General features: G+C 46.5%; 2 protein-coding genes across 5 annotated transcripts in view; both read left to right on the forward strand.

Annotated features, from left to right (window-relative positions):
- Positions 1 to 6,085, forward strand: part of ADAMTS2 (ADAM metallopeptidase with thrombospondin type 1 motif 2) — a 179,823-nt gene extending 173,738 nt beyond the window's left edge. Inside the window, exon 22 of one of the 2 annotated variants that reach the window (XM_054079224.1) lies at positions 907 to 6,085. In XM_054079224.1, coding sequence (XP_053935199.1) covers positions 907 to 1,367 — 461 coding nt within the window. In that variant the 3' untranslated portion in view covers positions 1,368 to 6,085. Of the gene's footprint in view, positions 1 to 903 lie in introns of both variants that reach the window. The other variant, XM_054079223.1, reaches the window with a different exon arrangement.
- Positions 6,086 to 12,188: 6,103 nt separating this feature from the next.
- LOC128853573 (uncharacterized) lies at positions 12,189 to 18,960 on the forward strand. Of its 3 annotated transcripts, none has more exons than XM_054079241.1 (2): positions 12,189 to 12,344; positions 15,565 to 18,960. In XM_054079241.1, the coding sequence occupies exon 2, from the start codon at positions 15,567 to 15,569 to the stop codon at positions 16,554 to 16,556; it is 990 nt and encodes a 329-aa protein (XP_053935216.1). In that variant the 5' UTR covers positions 12,189 to 12,344; positions 15,565 to 15,566; the 3' UTR covers positions 16,557 to 18,960. The 3 variants fall into 3 exon arrangements, with proteins under 3 accessions (XP_053935216.1, XP_053935215.1, XP_053935214.1); XM_054079240.1 differs by having other exon boundaries at positions 12,283 to 12,422; XM_054079239.1 differs by lacking the exon at positions 12,189 to 12,344 and adding an exon at positions 13,643 to 13,791.
- Positions 18,961 to 21,147: the final 2,187 nt, after the last annotated feature.

Genomic DNA, 21,147 nt, shown 5'->3' on the forward strand with positions numbered 1-21,147 from the left:
TTAGCCTACATTTTGCTACCTGTATTTCAGCAAGATCAGGATCTGCTGTAACACCTGTATTATAATGCAGATTGTTGTAACAGCTATCGACAGCTTAAAACCCATAAATTATGGTGGTTTCTCTTCTAATACGGTTTTTCAGTCAGTGACACAAAACCCAGGACTTGTTACTGACTCTCCCAGTCATTAATGAACTGGTTTGGCCACAACACACTGGAGTTTGTTGTTCTCCCTTCAAGAGGAGAAAAGCCTTGTGCACCACTTTTCTCTCAAGAAAGGGACAAGCTCAGACAATGCTGCTTTTTTCAGAGTAGAGGTATCTAGCAAAAAAAACCCAAAAAAATCACTCTAGTGGGAGGTGGATTAATTCCGAGAGTTACATGGTACGTGTAGAAGTCAGACCTCATTCTTGAGACAGTCCAGATGAACAGAAATTATTCCTGTCCATGGTTAGTTGCTGCCAGGCTGCAGAAAAGCATTAAAAGGAGAGGAGGGAAGATTTCTTGGTATAAACCTTGATGACTTTCTGGTGTAGTGTTTGCAAAACACCAGCACTGTTGGTATGGTTTGAACTCTAAGCCAAGGCAGGAGTGCACATCATTGTGGCTACACAGTCTTCAGGGAACCGCTCACAGAATGTGAAGCCAAAAATTCAAGTGTTATGGCCTATAGCACGGATGGGGATGGGGCACAGAGTTCAGATCAGCTTTTGCATCCCTTCAAGTGAATTGAGTTTTAGGTTTAATATTAAGCCTGCTTCTGCCTATGGAAGGCTTGTTTGCCAGTTTCCCATCCCACTTTAAATACCAAACCCTCTGCCCACTGCCAAAGCTTCAGCTCTCTTTCTTTTTCTGATTAATGTGAAGATGCTCTTTATTTATCCGTTCCCTTTTTCTCTTTCAGAAGATCATTGTCAAGGAGACAAGTCAATGTTTTGTCGCATGGAGGTTCTCTCTCGTTACTGCTCAATTCCTGGTTACAATAAGCTGTGTTGCAAGTCCTGTAATATGTACAGCAACATAACAGAGGATGACAATGTAACTGATTCTAACGTAAATAAGAATAATGTCATTGAGGAGGAGCTCCTGACAACCCTCAGCCCTCCGATGGGAGTGTCCACCACACAGTCTGCCACCAGCCCTCCTCTTGTTTCCAAAACACGTGCACCTCCTCCTAATGCAACTGAGGAGCACCCAGAAATCAATGCGGTGGATGTTCCCTATAAAATCGATGGGCTGGATAACGAAGTATCGCAGCACAACATCATTACACGGAGGAGGATACCTTATGAAAGGACAAGGAATCAAAGAATTCAGGAGCTGATTGATGAGAAAAGAAAAAAAGAGACTCTTAGGAAAATAAACTAAAATGGAAATATGGCACAAACAACATTTTTCTCTTATAGAGATGTTACCAACATCATGGTATTGCCGATGTCATAGAGACTAAAAATGGGAGAAAATCAAAGTGGTGCTATGGCGGAGATGCCAAATTCTCAAGCCTACTATAAATGGAAATGACAGATTGTTTCATGAGTGCTAATCCGAACACTTTGACGGCTAGGTTTACAGGGTACGGTCCAGTATTAGTGCAATATCATTACAGCATTTCACTGAATCCAAACAAACTGTAATACCTAGGCCAGGTTAGCAGGTTTCTTGTTTATGGGCTCTTTCAAGTCTTCTATGCCTGTGTAAAACTGCTTGGGAATAGTAATGGGAATTATATTAAGGGTGGAAGAAAACAGTCCCAAGACGTAATAAATGCCTTTAACGCTGACAAGCAGGTGGTCAGCAATCCTGTGATGCTTCTGTGCATTGCATAAAGCCGGGCACTAACTCAGCCCCTGGTTCAGGAAGGTATTTGAGGGCGTGCCAGGCGAAGGTTAGCTGACTTTTGCAGAGCTGCTCCCGTGGTCATGGCTAGGCATGTGCTCACATAGCTTTCTTAACCAGAACTGTGTAAGAAAATACATAGAGAATTCTGTAGCCGTATATTTATGTGTAATTTAAAAACTGGCAAACAGTAGTTTACATATTTCCATACACAATTTCAAAGGATTCTCCTAAACTTTTGAATACACGGAAGATATTTAGAAGGGTAGATCTGACCAACTTGGACTGACAACATCGTAGTCTTTCTGTTTACAATTATCCATATTTTTTTATAGTCTTTAAGTTCCTGTAGTGCAACAGCCTCAGTGATCTTTGTTGGTTGGTGCTTTTTTATTGGTCTGATTATTTTCTACCCACATACTGTTTAAATGACTGGATTCTTGGTGCCTTTTCTTTGGTGCTTTGTTAAGAAAAGATTTTTTTTTTTTCTCCCATAGGATGAGGCTATTTTGGAGGAAATAATTTTGTATTATCTTCCTTTTCTTAGGACAGCTTTATTGGTGCAGATGTGAGCAGTCATTTGCTGTGCCCTTACCTATACACGTACACACACACACGTGTACTGACAGTACCAGGTCTGCTAGAAACTTAAAGAAGTGTAACCTGACAACCCTTTGAGTACTTCCTTTCCCCTCAGGGTCATCATGGTTTTCATAGGTCATTTTGAATTCTTGGTTGGAGATCAGAAGATGAATTCAGCTTGGCTCTAACGCTGCAGAGACAGGGAGTGTGTCCTGGTTCCTGCTGTGAGCGGCATCTGAGCAGTTCTCCTGTCTCCTGGCTTGGACTCTTCCATTTATTTCCTCTTTGCTGGTAAACCTCTCGCAGAGACCAGGGCTTCCCTGAAATCTTACTTTTATGACTATGTAGGTCTGATAGCTCTTAGTGCAGATTTTCCAGTCTGAGAGTAAGACCTCATCCTGCAGCCTGAGCTGGACTTGCTTTGAAGCAGCATCACTACTAGCGCTGTGTACGCAGTCGCAGAGTTATTGGAAAGGTCCTGAGTTTCCAGCAGTGTGTAAGCTCTTCTGTGACCCCGCTGCTGCTGAAGAGCTTCAGAAGTATTGCGAGGTGAACCGTGTGGCTTCCTGCAGCCCTGCCTTTTGCCTTTGACCACCGTGGCTGAATGAGCTGCACAGTTTCCTCTCCAGAACAAGCCAGTCCTGCTGGAAAGAGGCAAAAGCCTGCAGGAGCAGCATGGAACTGTTTCTGGCCTGAACTGTGGCCAGAGGTCTTTGAAGGACAAGACCTGGTGTAAGAAAAATAATTCACAGAGATATTAGCCAAGACAGACAATGAATGTTTTCATCTGATGTGATGGCATCAAGCATCCCTTCTTACAGAGGACCAGGGTGATACCCTTGGGTGAGTGTTTAGGACCAGCTCGGATGGCACCAGGGGTGGGAGTTACAGCGAAGGCCGTGAAGTCCAGGAAGCAAAGCGGTCCTGGTAAAAGTCCAGAGCACTAGGAAACATTTCCCAGGCCAAACAGATGTGGCTGCAGATGTGAAAGCAGCAGCCAGCGCAAGCTGTTCTGGTTTTGAAAAGTAAAACTAAAGCTCCACAGTTTGGCCCCACTGAGCAGTAGTTTGCTGGGGCAGGAGTCTCACCTCAGAACTTAACTCGTGAGACACTAAGCATTTTCCTGAAGCTGAAGGTTGGTTATCTTTAGTCGCCGATGCGGCAGCCCTCGCTCACCCCAGCCCTGCTCCCTGCCTGCTGTTACAGAGCCACCATGCATGAGTGTGCCCAGCACTGGCCCAGGAGCCTTGTGCCGAGGGATTTGTGGCTGTATACAGACAGGACAAGTTTTAGTAACAGTGTAGGGTCAGGTCACATTGTGCAAAACAGAGCAATGTAGCAATGAGCACTGAAGGGAGGGAAAAAAAGAACCCCCACCATGCTATTTATAAGCAAGGAAGATGTGTCTAAATCAACATCATTCCAGCTGCTGTGCCATGGGGGAGACAAGCTGTCGCTGGGCTCCCAGCCTGTAGACATAGTGAGTATTTTTTGCCTTCCACATTTCCTTTATACAGATGTGTTTAGTGTGAAACTCATCTTTTCCCCTTCAAGACATTATCCTGCTTTTAGCTCTGTGGTCAATAAAAATAATAAACCACAATCCTCAGCTTTGTCATAGCCTAGAAGCACATCCAAGCAGATGATAAGACCTAGGAAAAACCCTTACAAACCCAAAGGTAGAGAGGGTTTGAGGCTTTGAAGTTATGCACGTGGGGAGGTAGAAGTTTCCTGTATTGATAGTACCAGTTCTATTCACTGGGACTTTGTGGAGACCCATTTCTCTGACCTCCAGCAGCCCAAGATAACCCAATAGCATCTATTCTTCCTTAGTATCAGAAACAGGCGTAGTCAACCAGGCGCTGTGAAGAAATGCCACAAGAGGAAGTTCCCAGAGCTGAAATGTTGTGATTCAAAAGCCTCTTCTGTCCAAAGGAGTTCTAATTTGCCTCCCAGTATCAAATTGGGCAGGAACGGATTTGGTGCAACCTCAAGTGACCTTTCTGCAGGCAGCATGAGGGAAGGCCTGTTCCAGTGCGGAGGCTCAGCATTTAAGGAAGTCTCAACAGTTCTGTGCTGAGCATTTCCAGCTGTGTCTCCCAGTGGCCGGGACTGCTGTAGGCTGGACACGGTCAATTCACAAGGGTTTCTCTTGCTCACGCACAGCATGGACACCTTGGCTGATACTTTCAAGCTGGTTCAAAGTTCAGAAACTTGACCACTTTGTTCTTTCACCAGAGTGAGTCAGTTTGCAATCAAACAAACCAAAAACATTTTTCCAGGTAAGGTGGAAACTTCTGCTTCATCTTAGAGCAGGAGCAGCCTCCCAGGTGGCTGACGTGGTGCTACGCTATGTCTGGTGCTCATTAGGGACCCAATGCAATGCCTGGTGGTGTCTGTGTTTAGTAAGGGCTCGCTCCCTTCTCAGTCTCGCCTTTTGGTAGATTTAACTTGATTAATTTCTTTCTGGTTTTAATTTACTGAATATTTGTCTGGCTGTTATTTGGGGAACACTGAAATTATATTTGAAAGAGCAGCTTTGGTCTAGATTGCTCAACAGAGTGAGACACACATGGGTCCATCTCCTTATGAAGCAGAGTCACCAGTTGCCTTCTCTTTACATTCTTGATGTAGGAGGGGGTAAAAAAGATCTCCTCAGAGCAGGAAAGATACCTACTTTTGAAGTTGGCATGAATTTCTATAAGGTTTTTTTGCCAGCAGTTCCCCATGGTATGTATTTCCTAAGAACGTGTACTTCACTTCTACTGGAAAACACTGATAAATAAAAAGCAGCCGAAGGCAGTAGGTGAGGTTTTGCTCTCAGCTGATCTTGGTTCCATGTCATGCAGTGGAAGTTTTGGTTATTTTTTGGCTGATTGAACTTTGACACCTCTTTCCTCTTTTCTACAATGCTGTAACTGGGCAAGAGCATCCTTACAGTGTGTCTTCTGCAGCTGTTATGGTGTCGCTCAGGCACTGTGCTTTGAGACATAGTGAGCAGAAAATGGTATTTTAATGTAACCTAATCCCTAGAAACTAAAGCAGATTTATAAGTAAGTATATTTCTGCAGGGACCATCTCAAAGACCTGAGAACTAAAGAAATGTACTCCCACTAAGCAATACATTTGCGATCTAACCATGCAAGTACATAGCTTTCTAAATTGTCATTTTTCTGTTAGTCTAACCTTAAAATCCAACTGACAGACCTTCATAAAAAAAAACCCCAAGATCCCAAACTAATTCTGGTTCATTTGGCTCCAAGCTACTGCCATTTCTTTCACCAACATTCCTTTAAAAATGTCTGTAATCTATTATGAATGCATCACTTTTTTTTATATTCATATATCCATTCCATATTTAGTCTCACCACATCTCCACAGAATGCTTTCAGATAATTTGAGAATTCTAGAATTGGTGCTTTACCAGTACTCAAAGGGTTTTATGTTTTATTTTATTACGTAATGCATTTAATGTCTTATTTACTCACTACAATGCACATTATTAGCTATGTTCATCTGAATATCTATATGTGACTTCCATTCACTTACATATGCCTTAACAGCAATTGCAATAAATAACCATTTCTTGTATATTAAAAATGTATATACAAATTAGAATCTTTAATTTTATAATTTATTAAATTCAAATGTCCGTGTTCTTTTGCAAAGTTTTTGACTTTTCCCTGTGCTTTTTTCATTGGAGCAACATTAAGCAGAGATGCTGGGGGAGGAAAAACCAGCATCTTCAGACTTGAAATCCAATTTAATTTCTAAAACTTATCTTAATGAATTGGGATGCACTTTACGCCAAAGTCCTACATCCTTATTACAACATCCATTATCCAAAGCCAAATAGCACGAATTCACTGGACCAAAACCTCAGTTGATAATTAAATGGATATTTAATCAAACTCACTTACACCTGCTTGAAGCTCTCATCCTTTACATTTGGCTGATATCCATCCTGGTCCATATATCATCTCCTTAAAATGCTGGGTTATTTGGGCTTCTGTTCAGGAACAATGAGCAAAAATTCCCTTTGCATGTCCTGTTGATACAATAATTGCTTTGTTTCATTAAATTCTTTTGTGTGCATTTTCCTGCTGTATCCTGCACACTCGTAGCCAAGTTTCCTTTAAAGCATAATTGAATCTCTCCCATCTAATTGAATTTTGTTGCTTGAGGATTTGAAAGATCCCTGCTTACCTTGATTATTCAGTTATCACCGTGCAGTGCATTCAAGTCCAACATGTTCTTTAATCAGGTAGCGAGCCACATCGGCATTTTCAGTACAGAAAAGACATTTACTTATTTAAATGCCCTGATAAAATGGTGAAGCAGGCGAAACCTGGGTTTCTGTGACTGTGACAATGGATGTAGTATCTAATTTATAACTGTGACAAGTGTTATGTTTAATTGGCTGTTGCTTTCCCAGCCCAAAGATTTGGAGGTTATTGGAGTGGCCATGGGAAGGGATCTCATGTCCATACTTCAGACATGAGAAACACCCATGGTGGGGTCAAACACATCCAAGGGGAAGTATTGCGGTCATCCCGTGGGCCCTGCTGGGTCTGCCACTGTTTCAGAAAGCCCATGACAGCTTAATAGCCACACAACACCTCTTTCTCCAGGTGTAGTTGAAGATGGCAGCAGGTACCTGCCATGGGGCTGGATGTGCTTGGAAGCTGTGCTTAGGGAACAGCACCTTAGGTGTTTGCTCCAGGAGCTTTTTTCCATGTAGGACATTATGCTCATGTCCCCAAAACTGAGTGGGTCAGCTTGGGTCTCATTGCAGATAACTCCCTGTAGGAAGCCTGGTGCTGCAAAGAGTGCAGGATCACAGCGGGTTAAACGCTGCTGAGTGTATCACTAGCTGGGATTGATTTACCCAGCTCAGGGTGTGCATTAAAGCTCTCTGGCAGTGGAAGGAAAAGAAACATTATCCTAAAACAGAGAAGCTGCGGGGAGAATGCTCTATCTCATCCACACAGACAATGTCTGTACAGTGTCCTACTCCTGTGGCATCCATGAGCACTTGTTCCTGAACACGGAGCCCTGTCTGCCTCTTTGCATCCCCCCCAAAAGCGACCCTCCATGTACGATGCATAGGCAGCAACCTGTAAGCTAAATGCCAAACCCGTGCATTGCACTGTAAAACGGGCCTGGATATTTGCAAGCTCTGGCTTCTGTGGCTGGGGACCCCATCCTGAAGAGATGCTGAGGGGACACCCCACTGACTTCATGGGAACCACTACTTTGGCCTTGGAAGAAATAAAATTGGCCCCTGCACAGCTGGGACTGTAATTCACAGCGTGAATTAATTTATGGTATGTGCATACACGCTCTTTTCTCATGTGCAAAGACATCCCTCGCTCATGCACAGGCAGTCACAGGTGCTGCAGCATTACCTGGGGGGCAACTTGTTCAACACAGGCAGAAGGAATGGTTAAGGGATGACGTTTTCCAGCAGAAACCCTGCAAATCCATTTGCAATCCCATTAACACCGGTGAGAGGTAGCTTGGGCAGAGCAAGGAGCCTGAGCTGGTAAACTAGAGCCTACCTGAGCAAATAGTCATGTCCTGGAGGAGGGACTTAGAGGCTGCTAGTGCAGAAATAAGGAAACAGAGCCAGAGAATCTCACAGCTGGTTCTGCTGAGCACACTCTAAAAGAAAAAGAAAAAAGAAAAAGAAAAAGTAGTTCAAGGAGCAGTTCCAGGCCAGGAAAGTAGTTACTCAGGTTATTCACAATTATACCAGGCAGAACGTAGCTTCTCCAAAGTGCTGAGCTCTGACTGCCTCTTCACAACTAGGGGTGCACAGCATGATTTCCATCCACCCTCCCTGGGCTGCTGGCTCAGCACTTGGCTTTGCTGTTAGGAGTTTAAAAGGGGCTGAATGTCTGGAAACCACCCCTGGAGCTGCACATGCATGCATTGGTCTCCTGCGCGCTCTCTCTTCCTATATCAGTCCCACAACCCTTCCACAATCCCTCCTTCATTAGCAGTTTCCCAAAGCTGAGCAGGGACCAAAGCACCGGAGCCGCAGAACCACATCAAGTGCGAGTGCACTTTGAAAAACCTCATTACAGCAAGAACCAAAGCAGGATGACACAGGGAGGAGAAACCTCATGCTAGTTAATCTGCTGGGTTTTATGCTTCATCAGCAGAGTGCTCCCACCAGCCTTACGTGATGAATTTGCACTTTGCATCCATCTCACCTTGAGCAGCGCTTGGATTCCCAGCAGGATGGTGACTGAGGACCCGCTCAGGATACTTTGCCTTTCCAGATGCAGAGTTTCGAGTTGAGTTACCACTAGATGGTGGCATGGCACAAGAAGTACGGTTATGGAACAGCTGCTGGCCTTCAGTACCAGGGTGAAAAACCTATTGATGGATGAGAAGGTCTCGCAGCACCCCGACATTGCAGGAAGGACCAAATGGGGTAAGACCTGCTCAGCTCCCACCAGAGTGTGAACATATCTGAAGATGCTTTTCAAAGCATATTTAAAGAACAAGCTCGAAGCCCGGAGGACAGAGAGACAGCAGCAGCAGCGGAGAAGTAGAGCCGTGATCAGCCCTGCCACCCAAACCACAGAAGACAGTTCAGAAATGAAGTTCTGGCAGTGCTGGTTCTTAGGGCATCAAAGCACAGCTGATGACAGAAAGTTTAGCGGCTACGAACACTGCAGGGTTTTCCACTGATGGTTACCATGAAGTGGTCTTGCAATTTTTTTTTTTTAATCAGACAAAGCACTTTAATAAAAGAGATGCAATAAATATAGGAAGACAAAGCTGTCTTGGGTGAGCCGGCAGCTTGGATTAACAGCCAAGTGCTGAGCAGTTTGTAAGAAATCATTTCTGCAGTGAAAAGGGATCTGTTCCCATTTGCAAGTGACTGGGCTGCTCCTGCAGTTGTTCATAATCAACGAATCTTTTAAGCCACAAAAGTAATTTAAATCAGGTTTACCTCATTGTTTGGGTCCTTTGTGAGCTTCCAGAGGGGTCTGTGGGGCAGCTTCCACAATAAAACCTGTCTCTGTATTTAAAGGATGGACATCCTGGGGCCTGAAAAATGAAAGCCAGACAGACTTCTGTGCAGGTGAAATCTTCAGAGCAAAGGGAAGAAAACACCTCAGCAGCCTGAGCTGAGCAGCCTCGCACTCTTCTGCACGGTGTGTTTGGATTTATTTTCAGCCCTAGGAGAGGCGGATCAGTAGCACAGCAAGTTCAGACCCCTTTGCCCTGCCAGCAATGCCAGAGCAGAGGAGGAAAGGAGCTACTCAAATGCAATTAATTCTCCAGCAAGGCCTGACCGGCAGGAAACACCTTGTTACTTGTAATATGTAATGGCACAGCTGACTGCTTCCCATGGTACGGATTTCTCCGATTTTCCAGGCACTGCTGGTGTCCCCGGGCCACCCTGCTGGGTTCTGGCTTCAGGCAGCTGCTGCAAGCAACTCAGCACCCTAAGGTGATGGTGGCACAGGGGTTCTCCATGGGACCCTGGGTAGAAGAAAGCTTTCAAATGGTGTTGGCACAGTGTCCTCAGCAAGCCCTGCCATGATCAGCACCACTCAGCTTCCCAGAGTCCAAAAGGGCCAAACCTGCATCAGGCACTTTGGGATGCTCAGGTGTCTTATTCTGGACGTGCATTTCTGTGATCTAAAGTGCTATATGGAAAAATGTGTGCAAGCAAACCTACAATGTAACCTTATGGAATATTAATAATAGAATAGGAAAAAAATTGTATTATTTCTAATAAATATTCTAGACTGGTTTCTCAGCAGAAGTCGCCAGGAGCAGCGACCACAATTTACACTTTCTGAGACTTCAGGGTTCTTTAACACAAGTCCACACCAGCACTGAGCTCTGCACGCCATGGGCAGCCCGTGCCGACGAGAGCCAGGCTGATGAACCCAGGACACTGCCAAGACCAAGAAACTCCCAGCAAAGACTCCCAGGAGTCATTTTCCAAGCTTAATTGAAATCCCAAGGGAACTTAAAATCATTCCAAGTGCTTAAATCATTCCAAGCCTTTTCAAAGCCTCCTAGGAAGGACTCCGCCTGTTTTCCCAGCTGGATGGAGAGCTCAGCTCCTACAAACAAGCCTTGTGGGTTGCGGTAACCCAGTCCTCAGCAATCAGTTCCTCGCTTGCAAAAGACCAAGAAATACCTGGTGATTTCCAGAAAAATCTGTGTGCATCAATTACAGTGTTTGTACAAGAAGCTGCCACCAGTTACCATGTGAGCTGCAGCCACGGCAACAGCTGTGGGTGCGACATTTCTAACCCAGCTCTGTTTAGTTAATAGAAAAACAGCTCATTAATGTTTCACGGGAGGATCTTCACTGCGTACTGCATGGGCTGCACAGGAGGTTAACAGGCTAAGGGCTGTAATTAGAGAACACAAATAATCTGAAATCTGGCACAGATCGGGTCAAACTGTTTTCTATTCCTGAACTTTAATGACAAACCTGCAAGAGAGGAGTGGCTCGCTGCACCAAGGCTCGGAGGAGCTCAGGGTCGCGCTAACCCGTACACCGTCCCCGGCAAGAACTAACACTGTGACAAAGCCCAGCATTAATGCAACTCCCTTCCTGACATGTTTTTAGATACCAGCTTGCAGCATGGGAGTAGGATGGAAACATCATCCAGTCATGCAACAGTCATAATATTTGCTAACTTACCAAAAAGCCTCATTTCTGCAGGCAGGAGCACAGCAGGACAACATCCATGGGCAGATAGATGCCTCTTTGTGGTGCTGGTTCCTTTGGGTACTGTGGCTGCTCCAGGAGGAGGAGAGGGCAGGGAAGAGCAGAGGCAGAGAGCTGCCAAACAGGGTAAAAACTGCTTAATAGAAAAGTTAAATAAAGAGTGAATTTACAGTACTACTGGATACTGAGAAAGCTTGAAACTGGCACCATAAATGTCCCTTGGAGACCTCGTAATCAGAAAGCGAAGGGAATGGACCTTCAGTTTAGTGTCTTTTTGACCCCTTTTTGGCAGCAGGCACAGTCTCCCAGTGCGGGAGCTTGAATCTGGGATTTCTTTCAGACAGGGATTTTGCTACCACAGCCCAGGGCAGCAATGCGTGGATCTCAGTGCCCAGGGCTCGGCTGTGCCACCGCAGCCATGAGCAGAGCAGCAATGTGGCATCATTGAGTCGTCACAGTAGTGCCACCGGGTGTGACCTGCATTCCTCCATCCAGCTCCACAAGAGCTGCCCAGCTCCTTGCTACCTGTGGGGTTGTTGGTTGCACCCCTCTGTCCAGATTCATTATTTTTGAAAGCATAAGGTTACAATTCCCCTTCCTTCAGATCAATATTCCTTGCAATATTCCAAAGCAAAAGTTATTTATGAAGCAGCCTTGGCAGTGCTCGCATCCCACCAGACACCATCCCACAGCCTCTGTTTGGCCTTATGACTATTTTTCCTGAGAATATCCAAAATGCAAACTTACTTTGGTATCCATTTAGGGCTCCCAAAGATTCAGTGGTTTGTTTATCTAAACATCAACAAGCTTCAAAAATGCCCAACGGAGAGCTGCTGGCTACACTTGGGCAGCTCCCTGAGCTGTTGGAATACCAGGCTTTCCCCAGAACTGGCAGCATTCAAAATAATCCTAACGAACATAAAACTAAACAAAAATTAACCCTCCGGCATTTCAATCTCAGACACTCAATGAAGCCTTGCAGAACCAATAACTCGTGTTTTCCTCAGCAGAGTGGGCACCGCTGCTGTTGCTGTTTTCTTTTGCCGTTAATCCCAGTTGGTTACTGTTTTCATGCACTCAGGAATGCTGATTCACTGCGCTCTCTCGGGGGAGTATAAGTACGAGAGACCAGAATAGTTTAACTAGAGGCGTCCTCAGAAGTGCTTGGAAGAAACCTGCGGCAGTGTTGTGAAGAGGCAAACAAGCATTCAAAGGTGCAACTCTTTTCTTTTTTAATTAACTCTTTTGAGCAACCGCTTGATGAAAGGTGAAACCAAACGGCTGTTGCTGAGGTAAAAAAAAAAAAAATAGGTATTGCTGTAAATTATATTTGGTTAATGATAACTACTTTTTAAGCATTTTTGTGTATGCATTTAAATCTCCATATCATCAAGAATGTAAAAAAAAAAATAGATGATAGAGAACAAATAATTTATACTGGGGTTACCTGGGTAATTCCAATAACAGTTTGGATAAATACGTCAGTCTAGGGTTTCTGCTTTTCTCTCCATCCCTCCCAGCAGCTCAGGACAGGTGGTGTGGGGAGCAGTAAGGTTCAGAAATGCAGCCACGCTCCTGTCCTTGGTCACACCGGGATGTTGTGCAGTATGGCCATTCTCTGGTAATGAATAGCAGCCATCAAGGCTCCCTTGGAGGACAGAACTGGGAAATAAGAGCAAAAGGAAGATTCTGCTGCAAATCAACTATTCACCTCCTTTCCCAACGTGATGCTGCAAGAGAGGCTATAAGAAGGATGCTGGAGTTAGACTAGAACTGCAATCAGTTCGCAGCATGCTAATAAGGCAGAAAACAATGACAAATCCCTCCTGCCCAGAGACCCGCAAGGCTGGACACGGCTGGTCCTCCTGGCAAAGCCATTTGCTGTGATGCATTCGTGTGGTCTCGCTCACCAGGCGCCAGCTCAGAGAGACACAGACAGGGCCGATGCTGCATCTCTTCCCCAGGGGCAGCAGGGACAGGGGGTTACAGGAGCAGAGCCCCGGGAGGGACGCGGCTGCCCGCGCTGCGGTGGGGTTGGCGGCTGCTGCGCCTTTGCGGTGGATGCGCGGCTCGGGCAGATGGTCCCTGCGGCTGCCAGAGCAAAACTGGGAGTGGGGATGGAGGACAACGGTGACAACGATGCTGAGAGCATCCCCTGCTCTCTTGGGTAGACCTGGTGAAGCAACGGGGATTTGCTCATGAAATAAGACAGAGAAGGACTGAAAGCAGCCCAAAATGTAAGGGTTTAGCAACAAAACGTGATGGTACTACAGCGTCTTTTCACATCCCCCCCCTCAAGAGCAGAGGTGACCCCTCTGTCCGCACCGCACTCGCGTTTCACACAGGGAAATACAACGAGGCAGCCGAGCAGCAGGATTTGCCGTGGCCCTGCGTCCCTGGTGCCCGCTCGCTGTCCTGGTGCTCCGTGGCGTTTGTCAGAAGCGCGCTCCGAGGCAGGGCAGGCAGCCAGCGGGCTATATTTAGCAACAGCAACAAAACAGGCAGCCAAATCAGCTGACTGGAGGCAGGGAGCCTGATGCACGGGTTAGTTTTAGACAGCACATATTCCGTACTGAAAACAGGGAGGGAAAGAGCCAGGGAGAGGCAGAGGAGCTGCGGAGCTGAAAGCCGCCTGTCCCTCCACACCAGGCAGCAGCGCAGGTAAGGGGAGAACATCGCAAAACCCGGGGTTCCACCCTGGGCTGAGTCCCAAATATTGCTGGGAAGGAGCCCGGATGGCCACAGCCGGCGATGCTCAGGTGTGGCTGGGAGGGGAGGCTGCAGGGCAGCCGGCTCGTGCTTCCAGGGGCGGGTGGGAAGGTGACCCCGGCACAGAGCGGGGCCACACCGGCACGGTGCCCGCGGCAGAGGGGATTGCATCTGGGCTGGAACCAATCCACCCCATCGGAAGAGTTTCACTGTAAATAGGTAATTCGATTTCCTTCCGGAGGAAGGACACATTAACAGGACCTAAGTTAATGATTAGCACTATCCTAAGTTAACATGACATGCCTGTGCCTGTTGCGTGGAGCATCCGTCTGTCCCCCTCGACACCGGGGTCAGGGCAGGCCTGGGTGCTGACTGCCAAACTCCTGCAAGGGGATGGGGGGAAAGGCAGAACCTTCTTAATGCTTAAAGAAATGAGAAGAGAGGAGCAGATAGAGTAAAGAAAGGGAAAAAGGCTGTAAGGTTTAAAACAAGCATCTCCTGTTCTGGGTTCAGCAAATCCCCCCTTGGCTGATTTCACCTGTAGCGTCTGAGATGAAAACCAGTAAAAGGCAGCAGCAGCTGGGGGAAGCATGGGCACCCCGGCAGCTCTGCCCTGAGCCCGGCAGGAGCTGCTCACTTGTGCTCTCTGTGTGATCTGCAGCTTCACAGAGAGGTTCAGCAAAGCCAGATTTATTTCCAGCAATGACAAAGAAGACATTAAAATAGCTAGCAAAGCACTTTTGCGTTTAACCACACAACAAAGCTATATTGTGTAGGCAGATTATTCACATACAAATTCTATCGGGGGTAGATTGTGGGGAAAAAAACAAAAAAAAAAAAGAGAGAGAAATGGGATTTGGGCTATGTGGTCATTCCTGCCAGAAGGGAAGATAAGCAAAGCATGTGGGAGAGTATTTTGAGAGAGGACAAAAAAAAAATCAGTACTGTTAGCAAATGCTGCAACATGAAATAGTTGTAAAAAAGGTTTACCTGACTCATGGAGCAGTTTGATGAAAATCCATCCTAAGAAAGAATTGAGGATAATTATTTGAACGTAATGAACATTAATTAAATCCCTTTAACTTTATGGAAGTGTTCAGGGAAGGACCTACCAATCCACAACTACCTTTATCACAGAATAATAGAGTGGTTTGGGTGGGGACCTTAAAGATCATTTAGTTCCAAACCAGTTGCAGAGGTAAAAATCATACATTATCACCTACAGCTTCTGGAAAAGATCAGCTGTAATGTCACTTTATTTATCTGATGCTCCCCATGAGGGTAGGTCAGCTCCTCTCCTGTCAGCTTTTGCCTGTTCGGAGACAATGCAAAGACAGAGCCCTGTTACAGTGAACGGACCGGTGGAATATTTAATAAGTCTCTTGCTGCTACAACCCACACAGCGCACCTGCACCACGCTCCTTTAGCTGCTGATGCCTTGCATTGCTTTGGAAGGGAGCACTGTTGCTGACCTCATTAAAGAACCTTTTATTTTCTACCGCAGTTTATAATTTGGCTTCTTTTGTATATATTGGCTGTTTATTCAGCCATGGATGTGGAAGGACTGTCAGCAAACCTTAAAAATGCAGTTCCTGTAAACGCTGCTGTTTGCCATAAGAAAGCATCACGTGGCTTAGGTAGCACGGATATTACACAAACAAGCCCAGCATTTCTTTACGGCAGCTGCCTTTCACACGCTGATCATGTCTGCTCTGTCCTTCGCAGCCATGGCACCGCGGATAAGACCGAGTCTTTCAAAGCCTCTCCCAACCATACGTGAAACTCATGAGGAAGCGATGGAAGATTCAACGAGGAACTTGAAGCTTGCTGGAGGCACTGCAGCCAGGCCAGATTCGTATTCCAGCGATGATTACATTCAATCTATCTGCCACCTCGCCAGACCCACCTTCCCGGCTCTTCCTGAAAGCAGCCACAAGGTTCAGGACAGAAAAAGCCTGAAGATCCTTGAAGACAGATCATGGTCTCCGTTCCTTGGGGAGACAAAGCAAGAATTGTCAAAATGTAAGTTGACCAATTTAATGTCTAATGTGGTGCCACCGGGAAAAGTCACACCTGCAGAAGCCGACATCTGGTCCAGCGCGGACCCCCTGGCACAGATCTACACCCATACAGGAAAGCTCTGCCCCTCCAAGGCTTCTTTGTATGGCAAAAGCTCCAGCACAGGTTACTCACAGTGCAACTCTAACCCCTCAAACAGTGAACTTCATCCCCCAACCACAAAAGAAGCCACAGGAAAACCCAGTTTGCCGCGACTGTTCAGTTTTCCAAGGCTTCCCTCCCCAAGACCAGTGCAGAAAGAAGCAGTCTGCTCAGAGCTGAAGTATCTCAGAAGAGATGAGGGAGCAGTGTTAGGGAGTAACCACAGCCAGAAAGAAAATGGCCCTGTGTTCATTACCGGGGAAGAGCTATCACCATGCTCAGCCAGAGGGAAGCTGGTAGGAAACCCAGTCCCGCACTGTTCCGTAAGAAAGCAGAGTTGCTTGTTCAATGCAGTGGGCACTGATGAAAAAGAAGAGAGAGAAACTTCTCACAGTGGTAAAAAAGTAACGGGTGACGTCCACCCTAAGCAGAGATACTCAGAGTGCTTCCGGGCAGCTAAAAAAGCCACGATCCATAATTGGGTTTCAGCACACAGATGCATCTGGAAAGAAACAAGAGTAAAAGCTTGTTTGCTCCCAGCCATTGCTGAAGTGTGAAAAAGTAGCTGCTCAGAATAATTTTATTCGCAAGAAACAATCACCCTGTGCTCTAGAAGCTCTCCCTGGAGTCCTTACACAGAAAACATGGCTTGAATGTGCATGCAAGTCAGGCAGACATTTGTGAGCCATCATATCCCTCATCAGTGGGCAAAGGGACAATTCAGAGTCTCATCCACGAAGGAAACAGCAACCGATTCTCATTTTGGAAGGGCAACAGTTCATAAAGCATGTCTATCCCCACCCCCTATTGCCTAGAACTGCCCCAAGCACGAAGAAGAGCTGGAACACAAACCCCATCTGTTCTGGAGGAGAAGAGATCTGGGGGAATATCAAACTATTGCTGTTTTCCAGCAAATGCCAAGCACCCAAACGCTGCTCACACCTGGGTACAGTTATTCTGAAAGGAACATTTTGACCTATGCTTGGACAGCACTAAGCATGCTCTGACATATCCATTTAATAGGACACCTGTTGCAGATCACTGTGTCAACATCAGAATACCACTTATAGGTCACCTGTCGATGAAATAGCATAAAGAAATAGTTTTAAAAGAAACATGAGTAGTTTTTGATGAGGATTTCCTAGAGGGCAACACGGGGAATGTTACAACTCCTCCCTGTGGGAATATGCCTTTTGCTTACCCTGGCACAACTCTGTTACCTTTCCTCCTTGATTACGCTTGGCAGGAGGAGAGCTAGGAGCCCTGGGTGGGATTGCCATGCCAGTGCTGAGCCTGTCCTGGGGCTTCAACAACTCGCAGTGCCCGCTCTGAGAAAATCAGCTACCGCTGTGGTCTCTGCGCTGTCACACCCGCACCAGGCAGGCTGCACACCACGAGCAACCAGCGTTGGCTGCTCGGGTGCAGGAGCCTCACGGGCTCACACAGGCTGTGCAGGCTCAGCAGCGGGACGAAGAGCGGCTTTGGCTGAAGGGCAGCCTGGGAATGCTGGGCTGGCATTCATGGACCTGAATGTAAAATAAGCATTTCTGGATTTCAGTCGGTGTATGTGCTTCTGTATTCTCACCTACCTGACCGTGCTAGTGATGCTGTTCTTCGCCCGGTGCTGTGAGACTGAGACATGAAAAAAAACACATGTGCATGTTACAACCATATATAAAACAATTCAGTTGATGTTAACACTACATGTGATGTCTGTAGGAAGGAGTGTTCTTGCATTGCTGTAAGATCCTGGCATGGTGTGGTGAGCACGCACCCAGGTCGTGCCTTGCTGCTGCGCAGAGACATCTCCAGCCAGAGAAACTGTCTCTCGTTGGCACTTTCCTGCAGTCAGAACAATCTCACATACCTGCATTTGGTACCGCAATCTCCGCAGCCAGCCAAGAGCAGTAGGTGAGAAAACTACAAAGCAATATGAGCATAATTATTATTAATGCTACTAGGAATAAATCTTTTGGCACAGAGGAGAGCAGAGGGACCAGGTTGTTTGTTCAACTGCAGCTAAGATGGGAAATACCATTGCAAAGCTGCAATTATAAAAACGCTCGCAAGTGATTTCTAAACCACTCTCGAGCAGATTAAATCAGAAAGCAACTTCTGCTCAGTACCAACATGAGCGTAAATACGCTCGAGGATCAAAAGGTGAGCATATTTGAGTTTCTCATTCTCACATCTCTTACCTCAAATGTTTTTTCTCCTGTTGAAACTCATTAGCGCTATGGAGCTGAACTGCTTCTCATCTTTGTTTTTGAACTAACCACACAGCAAGAACAAAAATGAAGGTGGCTCCAGCTTTTATTAAAGCTGTTGGAGACGGCTGAATCAAGGAAGGTGCCAGCCCACTCTGCCTTCTCCACATCTTTCCCTTCCTCCTCAGGTTCAAGTTGGGATTTAAGCGATGCTTGCCCTCATTGCCATGCTGACATTTTAATTTCCCTCCATGTGAATATTTATGACACTCATGCCTAGCAAGTCTTGTGCCACGTGCATGTATCACTGCTTTTGTCAGAGAAAACAAATAAAACTGTCACATCGAGCTGCTGTTTCCATTACTACAAAACCGTGGTTGATGATTTTCAGTGCCAGGCTGGTCCACAGCACATGGGCTTGTGAGTTGCCACCTAAACACCTTCTCCCCCCACCAGGTCTCCAACACAGACATCTCTCCCCATGCAATGCCTTGCAAAGCATTTCTGCCCTGCCAGGGTCAGTCCCTCCGTGCCCAGGACCAAAGCAATTGCTTCTCTTAACGCCAGCCAAGCTGTGAATCAGCAGAACCCCTGGGACAAGTGCTGTAGCTAAAATAGTCATTCTTAGAGTAGAGGCAAAAAAAGGACCTTCACACCTCACCCGTTTGGCAGCTGATGCCCAACTCTGTGGCTCCTTTTCAGCTGCCGCATGACCCTGCGAGTATCTAAAGCCCTGAAACCCACCAACTTTTCCAGCTTCCTAAAACCTCCAAGCAGGAATGGGAGCACTGATGTGCTGTCTCTGGAGGAGAGCCCAGCCACAAGGCCCCCTACCCAGCCATTCCGGCTGCTCCTGGTTCTGTAAACATTGCAATACTCAGAACAAAGGGGTGCAGGACTGGGTTAGATCTGCAGCTCAGGACAGCCTGGGAAAAGTCCCAACTCCGCTTACACGAGGACAGGGAGCAGCACTGTGGTCTGTGGGGGTGAGGTGAGCAGAAGGAACAGTGTTAGGTGCATCAAGGCTTGGAGGAACGAAACTTTGGAGGGAACTGGCTTTTTCTAGATAAAAAAATACTTTCACTTTAGTGATAAACTGAGGTTCATCTCAAGCGATAAGGTTTTGCAAGAGGAGCCAAAGGTTCTGGGATGCAGCAAAGAGGTGGACAAACAGAGGCACAGGTAAATTAAGGTCACAGAACTGACACGGCAGCAAGATGAGAGGAGGGAAACATGGGGCCGGTGGTGGTGCCTGTGAGCAGGGCAGCTCCCAGCAAGAGGGGGAGGCCGGAACGCTGGGCTGCGGCAGTTCCAGCTGTGCAACAAAGGCTGTGACTGATGGGAGAATGGGAAACCTGATTTACACAGGACAGAGACAGCAGATAGGGCAGGCTGTTTCTTTTAGCTTCAGCTGCCCGCTGGGTTCAGACGAATCTTGTTTTGAAAAGCACAGCCCTCACCTTCCTCACCATCACCTCTGTTGGAGGCACATTGGCCCCCATGAAATCACCGGGCAATTAAATACTACAACAGTTCCCAGAATCAGGCAGTTTTGCATCCAAATAACATTATTCAGCTCCCACGGACGTGCTTCAGGCTGGGTCAGCAAGGAGATGGGGTATAGGGCAGCCCCTCTCACCCCACTGCTGCTGCTGTTGGCTGCTGTAACAGCCCTTCTACTCTCTGGCCTCCAAGGTCTCTCCAGAAGATAACAGAATGCTGCTGAAGGAGCCTGTGGTCCTACCAGAGGAAAATAAATCAAAAGCTCTCAGATGGGGTGACCTGGAGCATAGTTATAAAGGACCTTTCTCCCTGTTTCCCCCTTTGGTGACCATACTGCCCCATGGACATACGTCTGGGGCCACTGGGAAATGCTCCCCCTCTTTTCCTCTATACAGAAGAGCAGCTGAGGAATTGCCAGTCAGGATAAACCTGCACAAATCACCGCCTGTTCAGTAGTGCTCCCAGACAAGAAAGAAATCCTTATCTAGGAATTTAGGTCACAGAATGAGATAAAAGCCGTGCTGCTTCCACGACCAATCTCATGGCAGCTTCTGCATTTGAAGTCAGTGGCAGAAAAACCTCATTTCTTGAGCTCATCCGAACTGCTGAAGGGACTTGGATTAATTTGAATGGGGAATTGGTATCCAAATCCCACCGGCAGCTTTTGGTCTCAGCCTTCGCAACTGGTTCACAAGCAATCTACGGACTAATGTGCAATTTTGTTTGTATGATCATACAGCCTTTTACTGCTGCAAACAGTAAATGCATTTAGACACAGAAAACCATGACCAGAATTTACAAAGCAGAGATGGAGAGGTAGAAACAATCCTGCCCTGCTCTTTCCCCAAATGCTTATCTTTTAAATGATGAAGATACCAATCAGCTCAAACCAAAGGTCAGGAAGCAATGGCTCCATGAGCTAATGGGATGTGATGATTAGAGCTATGTGATGCAGCAGCAGCTCAGGAAAATTCTTCCAGCAGCCACAGCACACAGGGACCTTCATCCACCACAGGAGGAGCTTTTCTGTGACAACCCAGATAGCCAGGAAGACAGGTGTTAATCAGAAACTAAAATACAAACCAGTGGAACGTGATGACAGACAAGGATAGGTCATGAACAGGTTTCTCTCAGTGAAGGAACGTAATAACCAGGGACAAGCTGGAGCAGACTTAAGGGCTGCACGTGAACAGGGAGGTGCGTAGATGAGATTAGCAAAACCAGTTTCTACAAAGGTCTGTGAGCTCTGAATTTAGAATTAAAGCAACTGTTTTGAAGAAAAAAATCCAACTGTTGAAGCTCCAAGAGAAAACACAGTGCCTAATTTAAGACGATCAAATCCAAGCCCGCGGCAGAACGCAGGGTCCCTCTGCTTAAAGCAGAAGCTTTGTGGATAGTGAATCAGGATTTCCCCATGCCCTGAAGTGCCTGCAATTGG

Source organism: Cuculus canorus, chromosome 14 (assembly GCF_017976375.1).
Source record: "Cuculus canorus isolate bCucCan1 chromosome 14, bCucCan1.pri, whole genome shotgun sequence".
Lineage (NCBI taxonomy): Eukaryota > Metazoa > Chordata > Aves > Cuculiformes > Cuculidae > Cuculus > Cuculus canorus.